The 27,729-nt window shown below is 41.4% G+C and overlaps 1 protein-coding gene across 2 annotated transcripts in view; it reads left to right on the top strand.

The window, feature by feature from the left end:
- stxbp6 (syntaxin binding protein 6 (amisyn)) overlaps window positions 1-27,729 on the top strand; it is a 188,510-nt gene that overhangs the window by 17,177 nt on the left and 143,604 nt on the right. For both annotated transcript variants that reach the window (XM_080203169.1, XM_080203168.1), the window contains exon 2: window positions 11,284-11,471. In XM_080203169.1, the coding sequence (XP_080059295.1) occupies window positions 11,318-11,471 (154 nt within the window). In that variant the 5' untranslated portion in view covers window positions 11,284-11,317. The remainder of the gene's footprint in view (window positions 1-11,283; window positions 11,472-27,729) is intronic.

Here is a 27,729-nt window from a genome sequence, read left to right as displayed (position 1 = left end):
TGCTGTCGTTATAATTGCTTTTTTTTTCCAGTTTATAAAACTTGCTGGTGTTCAGGATTTAAACACAAATGGTTGTCTCACTAAAAAGGGTATCTGGCAGTGAGTAAATTGGACAGTTCACAGCCCTTTACTGAGCAGCATAAATTCTATTTTTGTTTTCCCTTATTTTTTGTTTCATTTTCGGTTGATGATTTTGGCAAACTTTCAACTCCCAGCTCTGGTGATTTGGCCATGGCACTATATTTTGACTCTGCTTTGTATTGTGAATTCTTTTCCTGCAACAAGAGCACCTTGCATTTATATAGCATCTTTTCAATTTACTAAAACACGAGAGTTCTGCTTTCATTGAAAAAATTGAAACCAAACCACAAGCAGATATTTGGACAGATGGTCGAAAGCTGAGCCAAAGAGGTACAATTGAAGGAATGCCTTGAAGGAAAAAAGAAGGGTACAGATGTTTTGAAGTGAATTCCATAGCTGCTAGCCAAGGCAGTTGTAGTCACAGCTGCCAGCGAGAGAGCAATTAACATTGTAATAGGACAGAATTCAAGGAGTGTAGTGGTTATAGTGCCCCAAGATAAATAGGTTTAAGGGGTTTAGCAGGGTTTTAGAGTAAGCCTGGGTAAGAGTCAGGGCAGACTGAATGGGCTGAATGATCTCATTCTACGTAGGTATTCTATGATCTTGGAGGGTTGTAGGGCTGGACAAAGTTAGAGATGAGAAAAGATGATGCCATGGAGGAATTTGAAAATAAGGGTGAGTATTTTAAAATTAAGGTGTTGTTAGGCCAGGAACCCATGACAGTCAGTCAGCACATGGATGATTACAGTAGAATGGTGTGAGTTAGGATGAACTCATGCTAATGTAAATTGAAAAATGCGAGGCTGGCCAGAGTATTAGAAGCATCAGTCTAGAGGGAACCAAAAGACACGGATGAGGGTTTCGGGATCAAATAAGCTGAAGTACAGGCAAAGTTGAATAATGCTATGGAGTTGGAAGTAGGCAGTTTCAGCGAGCAGGTAGATGATTGGAAGCTCATCTCTAGGCCATCAGCATCGTGAGGGTGACATATATCAGAAAAATGCGACTGGAATCCATTCCCAAATTCAAGTAATTTTACAAAGCTTTTCCCTTTTAGTTGCGAGGTGTTCTGTGATTGTGCTGTAGGTTTTATGAAATTTCCCAACTTACTAATTGCAGGCACTTCTCAAAAGTTCTCGATGCCTTTATGTATAAGTGAATACGTTGTACTTTAATCCTTAAACTCTCAAATTTGAGATGATTACACAAAAATAATTCTTTAAACAGAGTTTTTGTATATAGTGCTGTTGCAATTTCAAACAGTTTGTTGATAGGACGTGAAGTTTCAAAGAGTTGAACCCTTGCAGCAGCCTATATATCAAAATATTCCTTTTTAAAATTGAAGTTTTTGTAATGCATTGTCCTTATTCTCTTGTGTCGTTAAGATGTATTTATGTCAAAGAATGATTTTTAATCCATTGCTGGAAATCAGAATTGAACTTTTAAAAATAGACATTTTAAAAATACAGACTGGAGTGATTTGAATTCTGAGCCCAAGATGGCTTACCCTAATTTGCATTGTTATATGTTTCACATTCCAATTCATTGGGGCCAGTTGCTAAACCTATCAAAGACAATGACTTCAGGAAGAGTGTGAAGGGCTCACCCCTCCTGTTTTATTAGCAAGGCATCTATGGCAATCATGTGAAGACAGTAAAAAGTCCGACAACACCAGGTTTAAGTCCAACCGATTTATTTGATAGTACACTCACTAGCTTTCGGGTTAGTCCCTTTGTCAGGTGAATGGCATCTATGGCAATCATGTGAAGTACATAACTATTAGAGATGGGCTATTAAGATTAACCACTTGGACAGTGGGACCCTGGCTAGGTTAGCTTCCGGACAGGAACTAATTGAATCACCTTTGATATACATGGACTGTGTATTTTATTGAATACCCTTGCTGTTGGGGAATTGCGGTCACATGACTTGGTAATCCTTTTTATATTTTAAGCACATAAGAGGGTGGGATAGAGAGGATTTCGGGATGTGGAAAGTTCATGGGCATAAATAATTAGGTCAGCATAAGTATAATAAAGTGAACCCTTTATTAAACTCAAGAAGATGTGTCCTATTGATTCTTTTATGATCATAGCACACAAATCATTAAGTACTCACTGAATTGCTGAGAATATCTGTCTAGGAAACCTGTTGTGGTCAATTGAGTCAGCAATATGAGGATCCGTTTTCCCCCTCCTCACTTGGTCATAACACTTGCGACTTTTAAACTTTATTTTAGGTTTTCCTGAGGGATCCCAACCTGAAAAGGTAAACGATCCCACATATTAATAAATTGGGCTTTATTCTCTTGCAGAGTTACTGTCTTGTTTGGCGCTGTCACATCTCCTCTTCCATTGTCATTTGCATAACAATAGCATCTGCCAAAGTGTTATTTTGCAGATATGATGTGTAATTTGTACTTGCGTTGGCTGTTTATTTCTGGTGGTGATCTAACATTTTAGAATCAAATACAGCATTCTGAGATTCCTTCTGGTTAATGTCTGAGATGTAATGTGGTCTGACATTTTGGACAGCAGCAGTGCAGTTTTTCATCAAGGTAGGATTATATATAGGTTTCTCATCTCCGACCTGCACCCCGATAAGGAAATTGCAGTAAAAGTGAAGTGCTTTCAGCAGAATGAAACTGTCTCTCTCTCCCACCTTCATGTTTAATTATTAAATGATCAAAAATATTCTCATTTGGCACATCTCCACCACAAGACAATGACAAACCACACTTGCATTTGAGGCTGTTTTCTGGTTTCAGACGCAGGTGTTTTGGTCTTTAACTCTGTTGAAGAGAGAAAATCAGAGTGACAGATTGCTTTTCTGGCGGAGGGTAAGGTCACGTCAACATGGGATTGTTAATTTGGGTGGCAGGATCTTTGGGATATGCATAATTTTCCTGTCTTCCTGCTATTTAAAGCTGAACTTAAGTTTCAGGGCTGCAGGTAATTAATTACAAGTAGCTTGCTGCACCCCTTTCTGTTGGTAGCGAGAGATTCTTCTGCAATGCTGCAGCTCACATTGTGGGACGCGGTTGTACTGCTGCTGCAGTTGTGGGACGCGGTTGTACTGCTGCTGCAGTTGTGGGACGCGGTTGTACTGCTGCTGCAGTTGTGGGACGCGGTTGTACTGCTGCTGCAGTTGTGGGACGCGGTTGTACTGCTGCTGCAGTTGTGGGACGCGGTTGTACTGCTGCTGCAGTTGTGGGACGCGGTTGTACTGCTGCTGCAGTTGTGGGACGCGGTTGTACTGCTGCTGCAGTTGTGGGACGCGGTTGTACTGCTGCTGCAGTTGTGGGACGCGGTTGTACTTTTATTTTCCTCAATCAAAATTGTTTTTTTGGACAAGTGTGATGCTTTTTGAACAAGTGTTGCCCTTTGCACCATGTCCTCCAAGTTGGTATGACTAAGCCGGTGTCTCATCTTCTGCACCAACAGACATACACTTCAGAGAAAGATGTACCTGCAACTTCAAAATAATGAAAACTGAGGTCAGTTTTGGCAGGGTGTATTTATAAAAGACAGTCATGGCATTGAGTTATTGATGTCACCCACTGAGCGATTGATGCTTTAGTTCTATACTGAAAGATTAGCTCAGAATTCTTCTTTCTCAAAGTGAAAGTGTTTACACTGCAGCTTTGGTTTAGCAGTAGAGTATGGTCAAACCATGTTGCAAAATAATCTCGGGCTTCACCTTTAAATTTGCTGATCCCAAGACTGGAGGGGTGTTGAAAAATGAGGATGATATCAATGGGCTGCAACTGGAGTTAAATAGGTGAGCAGAATGGGCAGACAAGTGGCAGATGAAATTTGATAAGCTTGAGGTGATGCATTTTGGTTGAAGGGATAGGAAGAGGTAATATAGACTTCATGATTCTAAAGACAGTGCAGGTACCGCAGGCCATGGAGGGGGGGTTCATAGAACCCTGCAGTGCAGAAAGAGGCCCTTTGGTCCATCGAGTCTGCGCCAAACACAATCCCACCCAGGCCCTACCCCCATATCCCTACATATTATACCCACTAATCCCTCTAACCTACGTGTCCCTGGACACTAAGGGGCAATTTCTTAACATGGCCAATCAACCTAACTCGCACATCTTTGGACTGTGGGAGGAAACCGAAGTACCTGGAGGAAACCCACGCAGACACGAGGAGAATGTGCAAACTCCACACAGACAGTGACCCGAGCCAGGAATTGAACCCAAGACCCTGGGGCTGTGAAGCAACAGTGCTAACCACTGTGCTACCGTGTTGGTGCATGTGCTTACATCTTTGAATATGGCAGGATCTATTGAACGAGTGGTCAGCACACTTTAGGGAGGATGTGACAGTCCTTGAAAGGGTGCAGAGGATGAAGGATGAGGCTCCAGATATGAGGGACCTTAACTATAAGGAAAAGATTGGAGAAGTTGATTGTCCTTCTTGGAGTGAAGGAGATCGAGAGGAGGTTGATAGAAGTGTACGAGATTTTCAACAAGGTAGACAAAGAAAAGTTGTTCCCATTGGTTAATGGTGCCATTAGCAGATGACACAGGTTTTAGGGTTTGAATTAGGCATAGAGTGGTGAAGTGAGGAAGAACATATTTATCCAGCAAGTGTTAATGATCTGGAGCTTATTGCCCAAAAGGGTGCTGGAGGCAGAGCCAATGATTTCAAAAGGAAATTAAATAGGCACTTAAGGGTAGCAGGGCTGTGGGGATAGAGCAGGTGAATAGAACTGGCTGGACTGTTCTGTAGAAAGACAGCATGGATCCAGTGGGGTGAATGGCCTCCTTCTGTGACATAATGACTCTGACTGTCACTCCATAGCAATCTGCTGATTATTTCTTTTAATCTATTCATTTTGAGTTAAAGTCAAGGCCATTATAGTCATTCAGAGCCCTATGGCAATTGTTTTCCTTTTGTCCAGTGTAAACGTATTTCCTTCTGTGACTTTTCATATGCTTTCTGGCTTCCACATATGTCCTGAACATCCCCATCCCTAACTCCTGCTTTACCCTCTGCAATTTTCTAAACTCTCTCTCTCCCTGTCTGCTTCCCAAGCTCCAGCTCAAAATATTCTGTTCCATGTGACCCATTTCTATTTTCCTGATCTCCTCCTCTCTTCTGATCACTCAGTTGCACTTCTAGCCCTCGTGAAAAAACAAATTCCTTTCATCTGGCACCTGTAAGGCCTTTATGTTGTCTCTTGACTCCATGCCATCCCTCCCAGAAATGCGCAGTGTAATACTGTCTTGGAGTTGGTAAATCCATTCTTGTTGCTTGTTCGTTGTGCATCTAGGAATGATGGCTCACTTGTCAGTTTTCCCTTTTGATGTTGTGCCAGGAACTCATGCTTGGTATGGCTCCTGTGTTCAAGAGTGCAAGAAACTATAAAGGGTCATGAATGAAGCCCAATCCAGTCTCCCACCCATTGATTTTGTCGACCCTTCCTGCTGCCTCGCAAAAACAGCCTGCATAATCAAGGATCCCACGCACCCCGGACATTCTCCCTTCCACCTTCTTCCGTCAGGGAAAAGGATATAAAAATCTGAGGTCATGTACGAACCAACTCAAGAACAGCTTCTTCCCTGCTGCCATCAAAGTTTTGAATGGACCTACCTCATTAAGTTGATGTTTCTCTATACCCTAGCTATGACTGTAACACTACATTCTGCACCCTTCTTTCCTTCTCTATGAACAGTATGCTTTGTCTGTGAAGCAAGCAAGAAACAATACTTTTTAATGTATATTAATACATGTGACATGTAATAAATCAAATCAAAATCAACATGACCCTTTCTTTTTACCAGTGCCTGGGTCCTATCCATAATGATAGAAACAGTTGTTAAAACAGTGGAAACCGATCAATGTAGAAGCCAAGAAAATTAGCCCCTGATGCTGTTAATTCAAAGATCTTGGTCTGTTACGTTAGATCATGACATCAGTTTAGAGTGAATATAAAAGTAGGGAGGTCTTGCTGCAGCTGTATAGGGCATTGGTGAGGCCGCAGCTGGAGTACTGTGTGCAGTTTTGGGCGCCGCACCTGCGCAAGGATATTTTGGCCCTGGAGGGAGTGCAGAGGAGGTTTACTAGGCTGATACCGGAGTTGAGGGGATTGAGCTATGAGGAGAGGCTGAATAAACTAGGCTTGTACTCGTTAGAGTTTAGAAGAATGAGGGGAGATCTCATTGAGACGTATAAGATGATGAATGGGATGGATAGGATAGAGGTGGAGAGACTCTTCCCGCTCAAAAAAGACAGTAGGACTAGGGGGCACAGCCTCAAGATAAAGGGGAGGCGGTTTAGAACGGAGTTGAGGAGGAACTTCTTCACTCAAAGGGTGGTGAATCTCTGGAATTCTCTGCCTGTTGAGGTGGTGGAGGCTGCCTCGCTAAATATTTTTAAGAAGCGGGTTGATGGGTTCTTGATAAGAGAGGGGATTAAGGGTTATGGGGAGAGGGCGGGAAAGTGGAACTGAGCCACAACAGATCAGCCATGATCTTATTGAATGGCGGGGCAGGCTCGAAGGGCTAGATGGCCTACTCCTGCTCCTATTTCTTATGTTCTTATGTTCTTATATTATTGCACTCTTTCAAGTGTAAAATTAACTTTTGAATACTGACAATACCTGCTGAAGTATTGCTTTTCAAATAACAGATCAAAGTGCTGCTGGTGATCTTGGCAAAAATGGATGATCTTTTACTGCTCTCTCTGTTTCAATGGATATGTATGTCCTTAACACAGTTGTGCTCACCTAATAGCTAATGGAATTAAAATCTTCAGCCTTGATAGCCTTGTCTCCTTCGATGGCTCTTTGAAATATGGCATTGTTGAACACACTTGGGATTGTTCCCCAGAACTGGCTTGGAGGCAGGGGAACAAAGAGAGCTAAGACAGCATTTGGTATTAATTTTCAAGTCAAAGCCACAAACTGAAAGTGTTTTAATATCTGTAACCTGATATTCCGTAAAATAAATCTCTTGAGCACATAATATCAAAGAATCAGTGGAAGAACATTTTGTTACACTTGAATATTTTTAGTGAGGGCAGAACACTTGATTCAAAGAACTTCACTGAGTAATGGAGCTTTTCACTGTTTCAGAAGTTTGGCCGTGCTTCAGAATTTGCGACGATGTTATAGGGACAGCATAACTGGGTTTTGGTTGCAATTTTATCTTTTTTTGTTTTTATTCCAATTCAATCAAATCAAGCCCAATTCAGAGTCTCAACAAATTGAGACATTCCTGATCCAAGCTGACAAGACAGGGCTCTCACCTCCTGTCTAGGGCTTGATCTACATGACCCAAGCTGATTGGAGTAGGCATTGCACCCCCTCCAAAGCTTGACCCTGTTTACATCTTAGCCAAAAGGCCAAGATGCCGCTTTTAAAAATTCCTTCAAATGAAGCTAAAATGTAACCTAATGACTTCAACCAAGCACAGCATGTCGATACTATGCTTGATCTTAGCCAAAAGGCCGAGAACTTTCTAGAATGGAGTTCAAAGGACGTTGGAAGCTTTGCAGTACTTTGCGTTAAGTAGCATTTTCGTGTTTTTAAATTAATTTGTGTGAACTTTACTGGTTGGACCAGCAATTGTTGCTCATTTCTAACTGCCCTCCATTTGAGAAGGCATTTGAGAGTCAGCCACATTGTTGTAACTCTGGAGCCAAATGTAGGCCAGACCAGGTAAGGATGGCAGATTTCCTTCCCTAAAGGATATTAGTGAACCAGGTGGGTTTTTATAACAATCAACAATGGTTTCATAGTCATCAGTAGACTTTTGATTCCAGATTTTATTGAATTCAAATTTCACCATCTGCCATGGTGAGATTTGAACTTGGGTCTCTGGATTACTAGACCATATAATGCCACTGTCTATAATAGCTTCAATTTTCCTGTTAATGAAGGGCATCATAACTGTACGCAAAGCTGTCCTTCCAAAACCATAAAGGGCATTTGTGATTAGTGGGGTGTTAATTGCATGTTTTATGTTGTACCCCCATCCATGGCTTGTTATTACATTGAATATTAAAGGTTGAGTGTTCTTTATTTGCAAATTCAAAAACTGAACACATCCATAAACTGCATTTTTTTAAAACCATGTTGATCTTTAGCACAGGAAGTCTGTGACCCAAACTGACAGAAGCCTTGCTGACTGCATTCTGTAGTTATTCAGTATTCAACCTTACATTTCTAGCCATTTTGTTTTAGCTAGGCTTTGACTGTTGCAATGTAAGTAGGCCTTTATGCAATATCTGAAATCAAAAACCCAGTGGCCCTGAAAGTTTTCTGAAAGGATACTTGACCTGTAAGTGGATTACTTGTGGTCAAAACTGCACAATTTATTAAGAAAAATATTCAGGAAAAATATAGCTTCTGTGATGAGGCATTATTGTGGCAGTTTATTTTGGCAGTTAACATCTTGATTTGAAATAACTATAATTGCTTTTCAGCTTTATAATTAACATGCTGAGCTCCCATGTGTTGACCACATGGATTTCACAATTACCAATGGTGCGGAAACTATAATCAGACACCTTGTGATCATGTATTCTTAAGTACCAAGTTTACGGATATATAGTTTGCCACAGTAAAAGAATAAAAGTTTATTCGAATGGTATGATGTAATGTTTGTGTCTAAAGTAGTGAAAGACAAGAACTTTTGTTAATATATTGCCTTTCATGACCTCCAACCGTACACTTAACGTTTTAGAGCCAATTGCATACTTTTTAAACAGTATTTTCACTACTGCAATTTCAAAGATCTGTCAGTCAATTTTCCCATAGCGAAGTCCCAGAAGCAGCAGTAAGGTGAACGAGGCAAACTCTGGATGGCCCAGAGCGCATATGTGCGTCAGTTGTATCTCAGTGGATAATTGTGTCCTCATTCAGTCAGAAGTTTGTAGGTTCTGTTATTATTGACTGTTGGTATACGATGGAGAAATAATATAGTAGCTTGTCATTTACCTTCAAGTTTATCATGCTTCTATTTTGACAGAGTTACGAATTCCTTATAAAATCCCCACAGCAACTATTCCAGCGGTACCCATTTATACTCTTATAACCATTACCTGTTTATAATAAGACAATTACTGTAACAATATAATTGTCACTTGCTGATACATTGACATGTTGAAGCCTCATTTCAGAGACTTGAGCACAAAAACCGAGCCTGATGCTTCAGTATCGTACTAAGGGCATGTTGTACTGTCAGGGGTGCCTGCCATCTTTTGGATGGGATACTAAACCAAGGAACTGCGCGCTTTGTTCAGTGAATATAAAAGATTCAGTCGCACTATTACGGAGAAGAGTTATCCCTGATGTTCTTGACAATTTTATCTCTCAATCAATATCACTTAATGACTAGAAAATGTATTTGTAGTCATGTGGCTGTAAGTAAACTTAGCTTCTGCATGTTGAACATTACCATGGTGACTACACTTCAAAAATAATGAGCTAGCTTTAAAGCACTTTGGGACATACTGAGATTGTAAAAGATGCGAGTAAAATTACATTTGTTTCTTTCCAACCAGTTAAGTACTAGTTCCATTCAGTTTCTGGTCAATAGCAACCAATAGGATGTTGATAGTGGGGATTCAGAGATGGCAATGCCGTTGAATGTTTAGGCACAAAGGTTAGATTCACTCTGGAGATGGTTATTGCCTGGCTCTTATGGTGCAGATGTTACCTGCCACTTGTCAGCCCAAGCTAGATTCAATGCAGGAGGGCATGCCAGGGGCAACACTAGACTGAAATGAGGTGTCAACCTAGTGACGCTTTATCACAGGACTACTTGTGTGCCAAGCAGCAAACCGTTCCATAACCAAAGGATCAGATCCAGTCATGGTGGTGAGCAATTAAACAACTCACTGGAGGAGGAGGCTTCACAAATATCCGTATTCTCCATGCTAGAAGAGCACAACCCATATAATGCAAAAGACAAGGCTAAAACATTCACAACAGACAAGGCCGAAGCAGTCACAACAATCTTCAGCCACAAGTGCTGAGTGATGATGTCAGAGGCACTGGATAGCGCAATGGCTTTGGGCCCTGGCATATAATACTGACATACTGAAAACTTATGCTCCAGAACTTGCTACACTCCTAGCCAAATTGTTCCAGTGCGGCTGCAACACTAGCATGTACTTGTCAATGTGGAAAATTGCCCTGGGATGTCCTGTACACAAAAGCAGGACAAATCCAATCCAGCCAATGACCGTCCATAGTCCACTCTTGATCATTAGTAAGATGATGGAAGAGGTCATTGACAGCCTGATCAAGCTGCATGTGCTTAGCAAGAACCTACTTACTGATGTTCGGAGAATACACCTTCAAAAACAGCATCCATGGGTTTGAACACTGAGCCAAATGCAGCAAATAATATTCACACAGGGCCTGTAATTTTCATTTGGGAACCCTTCTTCTAGTTTAGAAGAATTTCTGGGGTCTAACACAGACAGCTTCTTCTGCTTTTGGCACAACATCTTGACTCTTGGAGAGAGAGAGAGAACTGTTTGCAAACCAAGCATGGCTTGAGCTCGGTCACTAGACTGCCAGATACTATTTTGCTGATCAAAGTATTGGCTTTACCCTACTACTAGTCTGATCAGCATCCCAATTCCTCAGTGAAATTAAAAAGCCCTATCAGTTTTTTTTAGTGAAATCTTTACTTTTAGTTTAACTCCAATTCCCTAACAATTCCCCTTGTAGGTATTTTATTGGGACTGGGAATCCTTTACAGGGTCTCCATGCATTGCCTATGCAAACTTGCCTTGACTTGAAACCGGTGGACAGTTTTTGATGAGTTGTGACCCGCTTTGCTTTTGGTGCACCTGTTTGCATGGGGTTATGTTCTCTTAGTGCAGCTCTGTCGCACAGTGCATCCATCAATTGTCCTGTGGTCAGACTACAAGCTGTTACTAATAAATTGGAATCTATTTTAACATCTTGTGGCTCAAACTTAATTTTTCCCAGAGTTTTTGTTCTGTCTGCATTTCCCTAAGCTATGTTTGCAAATAAGCTTTATCAACTGACTGGTAACAGTGATGAGAATATGCTAAATTTTTTTTGTATTGTTAAAAAAAAAACTAGAACATGAGTGATATCCTATCCGTTTTGGGTTTGTTATCTTTAAGTAAACTTTCTGTGGTTGTTGTGTGAATTATTTGCATCTGATTAAATACACAATACTGAATTACTACTTTTTTCCTTTAGGTGCGTTAAGTAAGCTGCCTTCTCTTAATCCAAGATGAGTGCCAAATCTGCTATCAGCAAGGAGATTTTTGCTCCACATGATGAAAGAATGCTCGCAGCAGTCCAGGTCAAGCGAAGAACCAAAAAAAAGATTCCATTCCTAGCAACAGGAGGTCAGGGGGAATATTTAACCTACATCTGTCTGTCAGGTAATTCAATTTGACTTTTGTTTTTATCATCGACATCTGGTTACTTGATAATGCTACTGGAATCTTACAGTGGCTGGACGGGTGTGTGCCCAACCTGGAACACTGTTAAATAGCGTGTGGTGAATTCAGGCACGCATCATTACACGTTTGTGCGATACTTTGGTGGGGATCAACAATGTGCCTGCGGATAACAGATGTAACGCGAGGATTAAAATCCCAATTGACTCAAATTTAACTTTGCCCATACAATTTTAAGCTCATTGCATGAGCAACATGGGCAGATGGACCAACCAAATGTGCTATTTTTGCATACTTGTGTGGAATAGAAGGGCTCAGCTGAAGAATTGGTTGTTTGTAAGAATGAAGCGAGGCGGTGTTCTGGAGTGTTAATGGTGTTTCGTGTGTTGGGAACATCGGTGTGTTGAGCTTAAACCACGTTTCTGCTCCTGGAGGTTTGTGTCCCTCTGTCACCTTCTGTGCACAAGTGATGTCCATGAGCAAACTTGCTGATTGTTATTGTCTACTCGGCAAGGAGCACTACCTCCTCTGAGGAGGCGAGGGAACAAAGGTTGAGGAGACCTGATTATCAGATGTAAGCCCCTTTGAGCAGAAGTGCAAGTACAGGATGATCAGGGCCACCAGAGAGAGCAAGGAGATTGCCCCAGCAGAAGATACCACTTCCCAGCTACCAAGGTGTACAGGCAGCAATCCAATCACCTTAAAATGGCAGAAGGTTCTGACATTCAGATAAAGCCGTGATGAGCAGCCACTTGAGAATTGGGCCTGAGCCAGCCCCAGTTGTGTGGGAGCACACCCAATATCCAAGGCTCTGGAGGTCACAGTGATACTAAACTTCTATGCCTCTGGATCGTTCCATGGTGCCGAGGGTGATTGATGTGGAGTCTGTCCGTAAACTGCACACAGCTGCGTCAGGCTACTCACTGATGTCCTGTTGGGGTGCATGAAAAGAAAAGATTTATTAATTTCAGGATGGAGCAGGTCAGCCTGGCTGAGTGGGTGAGAGGCTTCGCAGCAATTGCTGAGTGCCATTGATCACATCCATGGGCCATCAAGATGCCAGCTGGCCAGCCTTTGCAGACAGGAATGGGTTTCACTCTGATATTCAGATTGTGTGTCACCACAGTACCCAGATTCTGTAGATGTGTGCAAGGTACTTGGGCTGCTTGCACGATGCATACATTCTTCACGTGCAAGAGGATTGCTTTTTAGAGCAGTACATTGTGGAACCTACCTGGGAATGGGCTATTTTAGATTTGGTTTTGTGTATTGAAGAAGGATTAATAATGAATCTTGTGTTTCAGGATCCCCTAGGGGTAGTGACCACAGTATAATAGATTTGGGTGTGAATGCCATGGTTCTATAACCAGTGTCTTCAACTTAAATAAGGGCAATTATAATGGGAGTAGTTGTCTAAGGTAGCTGGGTAAACATGCTAAGATACATATCAGCAGATAAACAGTGGCAGATGTTCAAACAACAGGTCCAAAATGCTCAGCAGGAGTTCATCCCAATCAAAAAGAGAGATTCCATGAGAAAGAGACAAAATCCATGGTTAGCAAAGGAGGTTAAAGATAATAAGTTGAAAAGCAGGATATACAAAGTGGCAAGGGATAGTGGTAGACCAGAGGACGGGGAAGCTTTTTGGTACCAGCAGCAAAAGAAATGAATTTTGAGAGAAAGCTTGCATGCAGCATAAAACAATAGGAGTTTCTACAGATATATGAATAGGAAGTGGGTGGCTCAGGTAAATGTGGGACCTCTACTGTATGAGGCGGATGTAATAGGGTAATTGTTATGGGGGACTTTAACTTTACTAATATTGATTGGAATTGCTATAGCTCTAGCTCGTTAGAGGGGTCAGTTTTTGTACAAAGTGTGCAGGAGGGTTTTTTGAGTCAGTATGTAGATAAGCCAACTAGAGGTGAGGCTATATTGGATTTGGTGCTGGGAAATGAGCCAGACCAGGTGCTAGACTTGGAAGTTGGGGTGCATTTTGGTGATAGTGACCACAATTCGGTTACGTTCACCTTAGTGATGGAAAGGGATAGGCATGAACCTCAGGCCAGTAGTTTTAGCTGGGGGAAGGGTAATTATGAGGCCATTAGGAGAGAATTAGGAAGCATAGGTTGGACTAGGAGATTACAGGGACTGGGAACGTCCAAAATGTGGAGTTTTTTCAAGGAGCAGCTACTGCGAGTCTGTGATAGGTAGGTCCCTGTCAGGCAAGGAGGAATTGGTAGGGCTAGGGAACCGTGGTGCACGAAAAAAGTTGATTCGTTGGTTAAAAAGAAAAAGGAGGCATATGTTCGGATGCGACTTGAGGGCTCGGGTAGTGCACTAGAAAACTTTAGATTGGCTAGGAGGGAGTTGAAGAGTGAGTTAAGAAGGGCTAAAAGAGGACATGAGAAGACTTTGGCTGATAGGATTAAGGAGAATCCTAAGGCGTTCTATAGGTATGTCAAGAAGAGAAGGTTGGTTAGGGCAAGATTAGGGCCAGTTATAGACAGCAGAGGGAAGTTATGTGTGGAACCGGAAGAGATTGGAGAGGCATTGAACCAATATTTCTCTTCGGTGTTCATGCAGGGGGACAAGAATATAGCTGAGGAGGGCACTGGGTTGCAGGGGAGTAGAATAGACAGTATTACAGTTGATAAGGAGGATGTGCTGGATATTCTTGAGGGATTGAAGATAGATAAGTCCCCTGGTCCGGATGGGATTTACCCTAGGATTCTCTGGGAGGCAAGAGAAGTGATTGCAGAGCCTCTGGCTCTGATCTTCAGGTCGTCGTTGGCCTCTGGTATAGTACCGGAAGATTGGAGGTTAGCGAATGTTGTCCCATTGTTTAAGAAGGGGAACAGAGACTTCCCCGGGAATTATAGACCGGTGAGTCTCACTTCTGTTGTGGGCAAGGTTTTAGAAAAAATTATTAGGGATAGGATTTATAGTTATTTGGAGAGTAATGAATTGATTGGAGATAGTCAGCATGGTTTTGTAGCGGGTAGGTCGTGCCTTACTAACCTTATTGAGTTTTTTGAGAAAGTGACCAAAGAGGTGGATGGGGGGTAAGGCAGTTGACGTGGTATATATGGATTTTAGTAAGGCGTTTGATAAGGTTCTCCATGGTAGGCTTCTGCAGAAAATGCAGATGTATGGGATTGAGGGTAATCTAGGAAATTGGATCAGGAATTGGCTAGCAGATAGGAGACAGAGGGTGGTGGTTGATGGTAAATATTCGTCATGGAGTTCGGTTACGAGTGGTGTGTCTCAGGGATCTGTTTTGGGGCCACTGCTGTTTGTAATTTTTATTAATGATCTGGATGAGGGTATAGTTGGGTGGATTAGTAAATTTGCTGATGACACCAAAGTCGGAGGTGTGGTAGATTGTGAGGAAGGGTGTCATAGTTTGCAGGAAGACTTGGACAGGTTGCAGAGCTGGGCCGAGAGGTGGCGGATGGAGTTTAATGTGGAGAAATGTGAGGTAATTCACTTTGGTAGGAATAACAGATGTGTCGAGTATAGGGCTAACGGGAGGACTTTGAATAGTGTGGATGAACAGAGGGATCTAGGTGTATGTGTACATAGATCCCTGAAAGTTGGGAATCAAGTAGATAGGGTGGTTAAGAAGGCATACGGTGTCTTGGCGTTTATTGGTAGGGGGATTGAATTTAGGAGTCGCAGCGTCATGTTGCAACTGTACACAACTCTGGTGCGGCCGCACTTGGAGTACTGTGTGCAGTTCTGGTCCCCACATTACAGGAAGGATGTGGAGGCTTTGGAGAGGGTGCAGAGGAGGTTTACCAGGATGTTGCCTGGTATGGAGGGGAGGTCCTGTGAGGAGAGACTGAGGGATTTGGGGTTGTTTTTGCTGGAAAGAAGGCGGCTAAGAGGGGATCTTATTGAAACATATAAGATGATTAGAGGTTTAGATAGGGTGGACAGTGATAGCCTTTTTCCTCGGATGGAGAAAGCTAGCACGAGGGGGCATGGCTTTAAATTAAGGGGGGGTAGTTATAGGACTGATGTCAGGGGTAGGTTCTTTACCCAGAGGGTGGTGAGGGATTGGAATGCCCTGCCTGCTGCGGTTGTAAATGCGCCTAGTTTGGGGGCGTTTAAGAGATCCGTGGATAGGTTTATGGACGAAAAGGGATTGGTTTAGGTTAGTGGGTCATTGTTTTTTAACTGGTCGGCGCAACATCGTGGGCCGAAGGGCCTGTTCTGCGCTGTAATGCTCTATGTTCTATGTTCTATTATTAAACTAGAAAGAGTGCAGAAAAGGTTTGCTACTAGGACTTGATGGTTTAAGTTATAAGGAGAGGGTGGATAGACTGGGATTTTTTTCTCTGGTGCGTAAAAGGCTGAGGGGTGATGTTAGAGGTCTATAACATAATGAGGGGTATAGATCAGCTAGATAGTCAATATATTTTCCCGAAGGTAGGGGTGCCTAAAAGTAAAGGGCAGAGGTTTAAGGTGAGAGGGGGAGATACAAAAGGGTCTAGAGGGGCAATTCTTTTTGCACAGAGGGTGGTGAGAGTTTGTAACAAGCTGCCAGAGGTGGTAGTAGAGTCAGGTACAATTTTGTCTTTTAAAAAGTGTTTAGGCGGTTACGTGTGTACGATGAGTATAGAGGGATATGAGCCAAATGCAGGCAATTAGGATTAGCTTAGGTATTTTAAAAAAAGGGCAGCGTGGATAAGTTGGTCCGAAGGGCCTGTTTCCATGCTGTAAACCTCTATGAGTCTATGACTAAGGTGGACAAGTCACCGGGACCTGATGAACTGCGCGCTAGGGATTTAATGGAAGTGGCTGCAGTGACAGTGAACCAATTGGTTGAAATTTTTCGTAACTTGTTAAATTTTGGAAGTGTATCAAAAGATTGGAAAACGGCTAATGTGACACCCAGGTTTGACACTCCTCCATCAATGGCGATTGCACCTAATTGTTGTGGCTTTGTTTTTGCTACAAGTCAGTGCAAAGCTGCATTGGGAACTGAAACTTGCATTTCAAACACCAAAACAATGCTGTCTTGCCATTCAAAGCATCCCTGAGAGATTTGAAAACATTACCATCCCCCTGAACACCAGAAACTTTGGACTAGAGGTTGCTGATTCATCTCTCCAGCTTTGGAATGCACTGGCATGCGCTCTGAGACTACATGAAAGCCACAGACTTGGCAACCCTGGGTGACCACCCTTCTCAGTGGACCATTCAGCACAATACCCACTCAGTACTCACCTGTACCAAGCACAGAAATCCACTGAACCTTTTCTGCCACGGGATCCAGGTTCATCTGACATGGTCATGGCCACTGACCTCTTCTGCAATCTCGGTTCATACCTTCTGGTGAAGTGGGGTGACCTCCTCTTCCTCCCAACCTGCAGTATCAGGATGTCCTTCCTTTCCTGTACAGCCTCCACCAGAGTTCACAGGCAGTCGTCAGGAAAAAGGAATGTCTACTGGCTGCCGGAACATTCCTCCTATCTACTGTGGCCTCCTGCAGTTGATGCCAAGGATTATTCAGCAGCCTGTGGTTGGGACTTTTAAACATTTGACAGGCCACATTAGACACGGTGCCCGCCCCTACTGACCCTCTACAACCAATGTGGATATAATTTGCTGCTGCTGGTGTACAATTGTGAGTTTAATTGGATTTGGCAGGACTGGGATTTGTGGCTGCTTCCGGTTCCACCCCCTGAGCCACACTCGAGTGCTATGTTCTACCCACAAAGTGACGTGCAAGTTGAGAGAAAACTAAAGATTCATTCATCTTTATCTTGGAAAGAAATAAGACATACTGAATTGTCGTATCATAAGTTAGGAAGGTTGTAAGAAGGTGCATCATGCATACAGCTCTTGATGTGTTGGAGTAAAATTTATATAATGGTAAAGCTGTTTTGGAATTGTTTTTATATTTTGCGTACACCTATGCATTCAGTTGCTTCAGGTTGATTGTGTCAGTTATTAAAGTGGTGCAGTGCTTGTGTTACAGTCCGTTCTCGCGCACCATCTGATGATTGTCTCTCGACTGACAGAGGTTTGTATTGACTAGGATAGGACCTATCATACATGTAGGGAACTCTAAAACAAGGGGCAGTGGTATGGTTATGGTACTGGACTAGCAACACAAGAGGCTGCATACACAAATCTCCATGGTAAATTATGAAATTGAGTTAAATTAGTTCAGTCACTTAATGCTACAAAGAAGGAAAAAAGTCACAAAAGCTGCCTATTGTTTGCAGTTACAGGAAAAACAGTTTAGGAATGTCCTCCACTGAAGGAAATCTGTCATCCCTACCGAATGTGGGGCAGGTCCTAATTAAGGTGTTGCCCGCTCATCTAACCTCTCCATGTCTCTATCCAATCTCCCTGTGAATCTAGTTCCACACAATGTTATTGATTATTAAAGGTCTTTCAGCTGCATTGCCTACAGTTAACGAATACATGTATGAAATGAAATGTTTGAAATGAAGATAGTTGAACTTTCTATTTTGCATTTTTAGATTTATTGATGATTCTAAGCTTGTAAATGTAATACTAATTATAACCCCGATTGAGAGAACTTTTTACAGGTGGATTAAATGCAGCTTCATTTAAACTGTCAACTATTTGCATATCAATAGCCAGACAAACCTTAATTTTAACAAACGAGTGAAAGTCTTTTTGAGCATCAGGTGCTGAAAATGCGGTTGTGTCTCATTACCATGAGATCACTCAGAACATAAGGTATTTGCATGTTTGAACTGCATGCCAGGGAAGCTGGACTCAAGTGAAGACCCACAACCTTCATCTACTACCTGTTAATTAGTTGCTGTTTTGTCATTGCTTCAAATTGGTTCTTGCTGGAGACTGAAGACCCATGAATGATTGATGTGTAACATAACAAATATAGCTGTGAGATTGTAGTGGAATATATTAGCAGCTGTTTGGACCCACAAAAATGTGAATCTCCAATATCAAACCTGCCGTGCCTTCCCTGCTTTATATTCATGTCATCAACAGCATAAGACTGACGCATCTGCTACCCACAGGGATTCTGTGGTGGTTGCATTGTATTGTAAGGTGAGTTACTAACGTATAGTATGACCATCGTGTGTGATAGTTGAAGATACTGCACAAAGCAATCAAAACTGAAAATGTTTTGGACTCTGGGCCTGCTTAAAATAAAGAAAAAGTTCAGTTGAATATGAAAATTTTCTATCTACATGAGTTCATTATTGGTAATTGGGCAATGATTTTTTGTTCCTTATTTTGACTTGATTAGTGTAACCTAAATCATCGAATCTTACAGCACAAACAAAGGCATTAAATCTTCATTGTGCCTGTGTTGGCCCTTTGAAAGAGCACTCCTGCTTTTACTCTGTAACCCTACAATTGAATTCTCTTCAGGTATGTCCAGTTGTCCTTTGAAAGTTCCGATGGTGTCTGATTCCACCATCCCTTCAGGTAGTGTATTTCTGATCTTGTCAGTTTCTGTGTTTGTAACAATGCTGTAATCCATGTTGGGATTTGGCATTGCAATGAAAAAGGAGTGGGATTCTCTCATTCAGCGTTGTCAGCCTGAGTTAATAAAATAGCTGAAGCTGTTATCATGATTTTCCAGATTTTTTTAGACTCTGAGCTTTGTACTCATGGCCATGTGCTTCTCTCACTGTTGGATGGGCCTAGTCTGAGTGTCCATGTCTATTTGTAGAGGAGTTAGTAGGAGGAAAGAGGGAGGCGGACTTTGCTATTAAAGGATTGGGCTGGGAGGGCGAAGTTGTTCAGGACCCTGTTTATTTCTCTTTCTGTGGTGTACCATTAGGGATTATCAGTGTGGTTAATTTGAATTGCTGGTTTTCATTGTCGTGTTGGGATTTGGTATTGTAGTGCTCATTGTATTAGAGGAGAGATGCTGGATTGGTGGTCTTAATAAGCCGATAGGGTGGAGTTTGCCTCAGCAGCCAAAGGTTGTGAGCCTTTGCCTATAGCTTATTTCCAGTTTTATAATTCTTTATTTTTCAAACCCAATACACTCTTTGGCTCAACTACATCATCCTTTTCCAGTGCTGGAGCAATTTTTTTGATCAGTCATGCCAACCCCACCACTCTTCTTCTTCCCAATCTTTCCTGAATAATATTGTGTATCTAATCTGTTGCAAACAAAACTCCCTTGAATTTTGAGATAATGAGACCCCTTCTTGCTGCTTTTCTTTCCCCCTCCTTACTTACTTTCACTGCAGTTAGCAGGTGGGGTTTTCATGTGTGAAGTAACTTGAATAATGCAGTATTAGATGTGTTATAAGCAATAGTCCAACAAGATGTTCCCTGTAAGGAAAGAACAGTGCACAGGGGGATGGGAATGAGTAAAAACCCTGGGTTGAATACAGTGCATAATAGCACAAACATAAGATTAAACCGCAGAAACGTGTGTATACTCAACATATACTTGCTCATCAAAGGTCAAACCCAAACGTTCTCTGATCTGTCTGAAATCTGTTTGTGTTGCAGAATGTCATCTTCCCTGGCCACTACCTAGAAAAATCACTTTGGGATACTGTTTACAGGCAATTTATAGACGATGACAATATCATTGTAAATTCAGGCCGGCATGTAGTGTAGGTGTTGCTGCTGGAGATTACAAACCACTGCAGAGCAACTTGAAAATAAATCTGAGGCTTTGAACAGATATCCTTGTCTTATTAACATTTAGAATAAAAAGGTCAATGTGACGTTTAGATTTGCTTGAAGATCTAAAAGCTTGCTGCTTAGTAATGCATTTTTCTTATGCCATTCAGTGTACTCACTGGTGTGTGGTCTGTATCAGTGACAAAAGTACGTTTTCCTTTCAACAATAGAAATATAACCCCTGTGTAAGCCATGGTCTAGTAATAGTGTCTCTGTGGGTTCCAAGTCCCACTCTACAGACTAGAGCATGTAATTTATGTAAGTATACCAGTGTGGTTCCTGAGAATGTATCTGAGTCATAAGTTCAGTTTTTCAGCTGAGATGTTAAAACAAACACCGTCTGCCCTCTGTTTTGAATGCAGTAGATCCTCTGGCATTTAAGAGGAGGATTCCTAATTGTCCTGGCTAATATTTCTCCCCTGCCAATGCCAGTCATTTTAACTCATTGCTCTTCATGGGATTGTGCTGTGTTGGTTCACTCCTTCCCTAAATATGCCATTCAGGTTTGTCTTCAGTTTGATATTGTGCCCTCATTGACTACTATGGCAGAAAGTTGTACTCGAAAGGGCAAATCTGGTGGAGTGAATTGGAAAAATGTGAATGTAGTATGTATTGGCAAAACCATTGACATGAAAATTAATGCAGAAAGTTTATGGGCTGGGTAGAGGGCAGGAGGGAATGGTATTCAGATGATAAAATTCAGAAAAGCATCTGATCCTTCTTTCCCTGTTTGTTGCCTATATCTTATTAAGAACATCCATCCTGTCTTGTCAGTTGCATTCCTTATTGCCTTATAAAGATTCAGTTGATGCTTTGAAGAATGAAAAGACAGCCAAAAAAATCAAAATTTAGAGTATTTGAAAGGCATCTGAAATAGTCCCAGTTGAGACCCAATCTAATTTAAACCCTAGCTCTCTCATCCTGCAACCATACAACCCTCTGAACTTTGCATTCATCCATTCCCAATATTGACTGCTGGGGTTTGAACCTTCCAGGCTCTAATCTGTAGAAGTTCTCCACCTCTCCCTTGTTTTACTAAACCTCCTTGACTTATTAATGATTGAATGACTTTTTGTGCTGATACCTTTGACATAACCGAACGTTTGCAAGCACTGTACCAGCTCAGCACTCACTTAACTTTGAATGCAATTGGTGTGCTTATGAAAGAGCAATGTCGGTTCGATCTGTATGTTTTCAACAGAGCTGATCATGGCTAGTCGGGAGGCTTTTTAAATCGACTATGACTTCCAAGCAGCCGTAAAATTAGCTTACACCAGCACTAGATATAAGAAGAATATTGAACAGGTTGAGCCTCATTGGACGTCTGTTTTCAGTATCTAATAAGACCTGAATGATTCTTCCTGTGAGAAATTGTAATTCTATGTTTAGCATTATTGGATGCTTTTCAACTGTTTACATGTTTTTTGCATAGGCTCTGGTATCATTAGTGTAAAGTACTCTCACATTTTACTTCAGTTTGTGCACTGTACAATGACATACATTTAATTTCATCTCTGATAAATGGGATTAGGTGAGAGATCAGGTGTTCCTTGCATGTCGGTGCAGACTCGATGGGCCAAAGGGCCTCTTCTGCACTGTATGATTCTATGACGTGCTTTATTTGCAAGTGAGTGAAGTTTGAAAATATTCTGAACCTAACCTGACTTGATCAGCCTATTGATATGATATTTACTATTATGCCTGAAAAGCAGTATAATATGGGCTTTTTTAGAAACAAATGAAAATAACGAAATGTCAAACATGGCGAATAGCTACTTTAGTCGGTGTTCAGAGTAGATGCAAAGGACATTCTGGGAAAATTAATAAGGAGCCAAGGATTGTGAACTCACTAATGTTAACACAAAATGAAAATAGTATTGGGAAAAATAATGGAACTGCGTACTCACAGGTCTCTGGGACCTGACAGTTTCCACCCCATAGTTTTAAGGGAAGTAGGTGAGTAACTTGCAGGTAATGTAGTCAGTCTTCCAAGGTTCAGTCCGTTCAAACATGATCCCTTTTAGATTGAAAAAATAGAGAGAAACCAGAGAATTAGAGACGTGCTGGTCTATCATCTGTTGTGGGAAGGTTATTAGAATCTGCAATTTCAGACATAATAACTGAGTACTTGGAAAATTTGAATTGATTAGACAGGGCCAGAGTCAACTTGTAAAGGGATAGGTTATAGTGTCCCAAGATATATAGGTTAATGGGGTAAATATGTGGGATTCCAAGGTAAGCCTGGGTTAGGAGTCGGTGCAGACTCGATGGTCCAAATGGCCTCCTGCACTGTAGGGATTTTACGTTTAACGAACCTAACTAAAATAGATAAGGGAATATCTATGGATATTGTTCATATGAATCTCCAGAAAGCATTCAGTAAGGTCCCACGTAAAGTACGTGCTGGTAAAGTATTGTTTAGTAATAAAGTACATAAAGTATTGTTCACTGAAATTAAAGTTCATGTAATTGAAGGATATTATTGTATGGCCAAAGGGTTGGTTAGATGGTAGAGGACACAGTCAGGATAATGGGTGTATATTCAAATTGGTGATGTTCGATGAGTATTTGTTGTGGGATTCAACGATTCACTGTTTATTAATGACTTGGTTGACAGAACAGAGAACCATTTATCCATGTTTGTTGATGTCAATTATTGGTATAGTAAATATAGATAAGTATATGAAATTAGAAAGAGTCATTGATAAATTGTGAGTCAGTGAAATTGTGGCAAGTGGATTTTAGTTCAGCTAAGTGTGACATCATCCTTTTGGGGTAAAAGGATAGGTCTAAGTGGTAATGAAAACCCAGGAATAGTGGCAGTCCAAGAAGAACTTTTGGATCCATGTCTCTCTTTCTTCAGGTACCTTAAAAGGACCTTCATGTTAATATTTCTCTAGAGGCATAAATAATCTTCGGTACCTTCATCTGGTCTGCGAGCCTCTTCAAAATATCGTTCTTTGTCTAGATGATCTTTTTTTACCATTGATCTTTCCCATCAGCATCTGACTTTCTAAATCATGACATTATTATGTGCCTGAGAAGTTCCAACTGCCTCTTCATGATCTTTGGTCAGCAGACTTCTTTTGATCTGAGCTTTTACTGGTACCTCTTCATTGACAGTGGATTTGCCCAAGCTATCTTTATTATTCATCTCCAAAAGTACAACTCTGCAGCTCCAGTTCCTTTCTGCATTGCGTCACTGATCATTGAACAGCTTATTCCCATGTGTCACAATTGGTTTGCTTTGTTTACATGGCTAATTTTGAGTTGCTGTTAATCCTATTGATTTTAAAAATGTATATTTGGTCATGCTGTTCCATAGTCTTTCTTGGTGGCACTTTCCATCTGACAACATACTTCCTGGGTAAGAAAATTTGTCTGCCTGTTTGAATTTTCATTCTTCAACGTCATCTTACATTCTGATCTGATTTTCTTTGTAGACACTGCTAGATGTTCTGTCTTCTTACAATTTATGCTAGGCCCTTTTTCTGACTTTCATTATCTTTTCTATCTGAAATCTTTTGCAATTTCACTTCAGAATTGGCAGTAAAGAAGTGTCATCAGCAGATCTTATCTTTAGGTTGTAACTAATAATCTAGGAAGGTCCTGAATCTAAGAAAATTTTCACTATACAAACTGAATAAGTCTGGGAAGAAAACACTCCTGTCTGACCCCTCTTTTGATTTTCACAAAATCACTTGGATTGTTCTCAACTTTTATGATTGCAGTCTATTCCCAGTAAAGATTTCTTATCGAAAGAAGATCTTTGCCATCAAGGATGGAAACTTGAACATGCACGTATAAGAACATAAGAACATAAGAAATAGGAGCAGGAGTAGGCCATCTAGCCCTTCGAGCCTGCCCTGCCATTCAATAAGATCATGGCTGATCTGTCGTGGCTCAGTTCCACTTTCCCGCCCCCTCCCCATAACCCTTAATCCCCTCTCTTATCAAAAACCCATCAACCCGCGTCTTAAAAATATTTAGCGAGGCAGCCTCCACCACCTCAACGGGCAGAGAATTCCAGAGATTCACCACCCTTTGAGTGAAGAAGTTCCTCCTCAACTCCGTTCTAAACCGCCCCCCCCCCCCTTTATCTTGAGGCTGTGCCCCCTAGTCCTACTGTCTTTTTTGAGCGGGAAGAGTCTCTCCACCTCTATCCTATCCATCCCATTCATCATCTTATATGTCTCAATGAGATCTCCCCTCATTCTTCTAAACTCTAACGAGTACAAGCCCAGTTTATTCAGCCTCTCCTCATAGCTCAACCCCCTCAACTCCGGTATCAGCCTAGTAAACCTCCTCTGCACTCCCTCCAAGGCCAAAATATCTTTGCGCTGGTGCGGCGCCCAAAACTGCACACAGTACTCCAGCTGCGGCCTCACCAATGCCCTATACAGCTGCAGCAAGACCTCCCTACTTTTATATTCAATCCCCCTCGCTATGAAGGCCAGCATCCCATTCGCCTTACAAAATTAACTAAAATTTAAGGGGATTGTTTGTCTTTCACTCCAGAGTTTAGAATAGCGAGGGGAGAAAGATTTGCTCTAGCTACGCGTTCTAGTCTAGACCAGATCTGGAGTACTGCTTACAGTTCTGGATACAGAACGAAGGATAGATTGGCCTTGGAAGGCATGCATTACCTGGATTCTAAGAGTTAAATTTAGGAGGAAGCATATACAAATAGATCTTTGCTCCTTGGAATATAGAAAGTTCAGAATTGATTTAATTGAGGTTTTAGAATTTTTGAAAGGAGTTTATAGGGTAGATAAAGGGGAATAGCATCTGGAGAGAGAAATAGAGGCAATGTTTAGAGTCCTTATGGCTCTTCAGCCCTGAAAAAAAAAGTCACATGGGTGCGAAACATGAACTCTTTCATCTCTCCATAGATATTGCCAAACTTGCCATATTTTTCCAGGATTTTCTGCTTTTGTTTCAGGTTTCCAGCATTGGCAGAATTTTGCCTTTATTATAGATTGTGGAAAAGTTTTTTTTCTGATAATAGATTCATTGTGTTGTTTCCCGTGTTCTTGCATGATATGCATATAGGGTTCTGAGACTCTGTTTTGTGTTGAGTAAATTTTCTGAGGCAGATTGTGAAATATACCTGAGACAGGCAGACCTACATTCTTCCAGGCACTGGTAACAAGTGGCCTGTCGCTTGGCTAACAAATGGAAGTTGGGCAGGCAAACATGCCACTGGAGGCTGGGATTCTCAAACTAGCAGGGTGAGGTTTACAAGCTGCCTCCTCATGGGGAAACATGTTATATCCAGTAAGTGGGCAAACAGAAACTCATGCTGTGGATTCCTCGGCAGTTTGTTTTGAAGGTTTCTTGGTATGGTGTTGAATTTCTGCTTATGTTAAGAGACTTGGGTGATCTTTTTTAATAAAAAAAAGTTGGAGTTGCCCTTGCAGGAGATCAGTTTAAGATGATGTCTTTTCCTTTGACCAATTACAGGAAACTTGTGATCTGCAGAGCAAATTCCACAAGTATTTATGGTAACAGTATTTCTCCCATAAATAAGATCCTGATATTTTACAGAGCCAACCAGTTTGCCTGGATTGGAGGATCATTAACGTCTCAATAAGCCCATTGTTATTTTTTTCAAAATGCATTTGGTAAGGTGCCATTTAAGATTGCACAAAATTAGGGCTCAAAGGATTGGAGGTGACTTATTAACATGGATTGTGGATTGGTTAATAGACAGAAACAGTTAAAATAAAAAAATCTCATGTTTGCATAATAACTCGTGGCTTATTCAAGGGCTGAGCTTTGGACCAGGGCTATTTACAGTATATGGTTTAAGAAGGAGGCCATTTGGCCCATCAAGTCAATACCGACCACAATCCCACCCAGGCCCTACTCTGCAACCGCACACATTTACCCTGCTAATTTCCCTGAGACTAGGATCAATTTAACATGGCCAATCAACCTAACTCGCACATTTTTGACTGTGGGAGGAAACTGGAGCACCTGGAGGAAATCCACGCAGACATGTTATGTTAAATTTTGCCATCAATACAAAGCTTGGAGTGAAAGTAAGTTGTAAGGAGGATGCACGGAAGCTGCAATGAGATACAGGTGATCAAATGAGTGGAAAAGAATGTGGCCGACGAACTATATTTTAGAGAAATGTGAAATTTGTGAAGGAAAAAAATAGTTTTTATAAGTTGAGGATCTCGGGAATGTTGTTCACAAATCAGCACACGTTCATATGCAGCAAGCAGTTAGGAAAACAAGTAGTATGTGAACCCTTATTACAAAGCAAATTGTGAACAATATTGAAGAAAGGCATACTTGGTTTGGTGAATGATATGTTCGCAAACTAGACTGATTCCTGGAATAAGGGGGTTTATCCAATGAGAGGATTGAGTAAACAAAGTCTGCAGAGTTTAGAAGAATGAAAAGTGATCTCAGTGAAGCAGATAACATTTGTAAGGGGCTTGACAAAGTAGGTGCTGGGTGAATGTTCTCTTGGCCTGGAAGCCTCGAACTAGGGGTCACAGTCCGAGAGTAAGTCATTGACCATTTAAGGCTGAGGTGAGAAGAAATTTCCCCCCTCAAAGGATTTTGAATGCTCAGAATTCCCTACCCTAGACAGCTGTAGATACTCATCTATTGATTATATTCAAGTTGGGGACTGATGGATTTTGGATATTAAGAGTATGGGGAGAGAGGGAAAGTGTAGTTGAGATAGAAGATCAGTTATGATCTTATTGAATGTCATTGCACACTCAGAGTCAAATGGTCTACTTTCCCCTATGTGTTCTAACATACGATTTAGCTCTGGCCCTGTCTACCATTGGGAGTAATTCTTTTGGTTATTGGAAGTTATTTTCCTTTTGCTATAAAAGCCGTTGAATTTTAAATCCCTTTTGATCCAAAATATGAATTTCTAAGTTAGCTTCGGAATGCAATCCAAGTTGGCACTATTGTTGTAATATAATTTAAAAGTCAGCATGGTAGGTTTAAAACCATTGCATCACTTAATTGTCCAAACTGAAAAGGAGCCCAGTGCAGTATTTGGTCTGGCATAGAAGTGAGGATTAAGGGAATATTTTAAGTTGCCTTTGACAGAAAAATATAATTTATTTGCTGATGAGATGAGGCAGATAGTTTGCTCATGCAAAGTTCTATCAGATTCTGAATATTGCAATAAAATCAAAATGCTGGACATTCCTGGATTGTACTTGATTGCTTTTTGTTAATTTCACCAGAAACCTGTCTTTCTTTCTTGGTGCAGACCAGAGCCTGATCAGGTCCTGTTGATAGAGTCATAGAGGTTTACTGCATGGAAACAGGCCCTTTGGCCCAACTTGTCCATGCTGCCCTTTTTTTTAAAACTCCTAAACTAATCCCAATTACCCACATTTGGCCCATAGCCCTCTATACCCATCGTACCCATGTAACTGTCTGAATGCTTTTTAAAAAACAAAATTGTACCCACCTCTACTACTACTCTGGCAGCTTGTTCCAGATACTCACCACCCTCTATATGAAACAGTTGCCCCTCTGGACACTTTTATATCTCTCCCCGCTGACCTTAAACCTATGCCCGTCTGGTTTTAGA

Source organism: Carcharhinus amblyrhynchos, chromosome 14, assembly GCF_965287045.1.
Source record: "Carcharhinus amblyrhynchos chromosome 14, sCarAmb.v2.hapA, whole genome shotgun sequence".
Classification (NCBI taxonomy): Eukaryota; Metazoa; Chordata; class Chondrichthyes; order Carcharhiniformes; family Carcharhinidae; genus Carcharhinus; species Carcharhinus amblyrhynchos.
The sequence above is the reverse complement of the archived record's forward strand: the minus strand, read 5'-3'. Positions and strand labels throughout refer to the sequence as shown.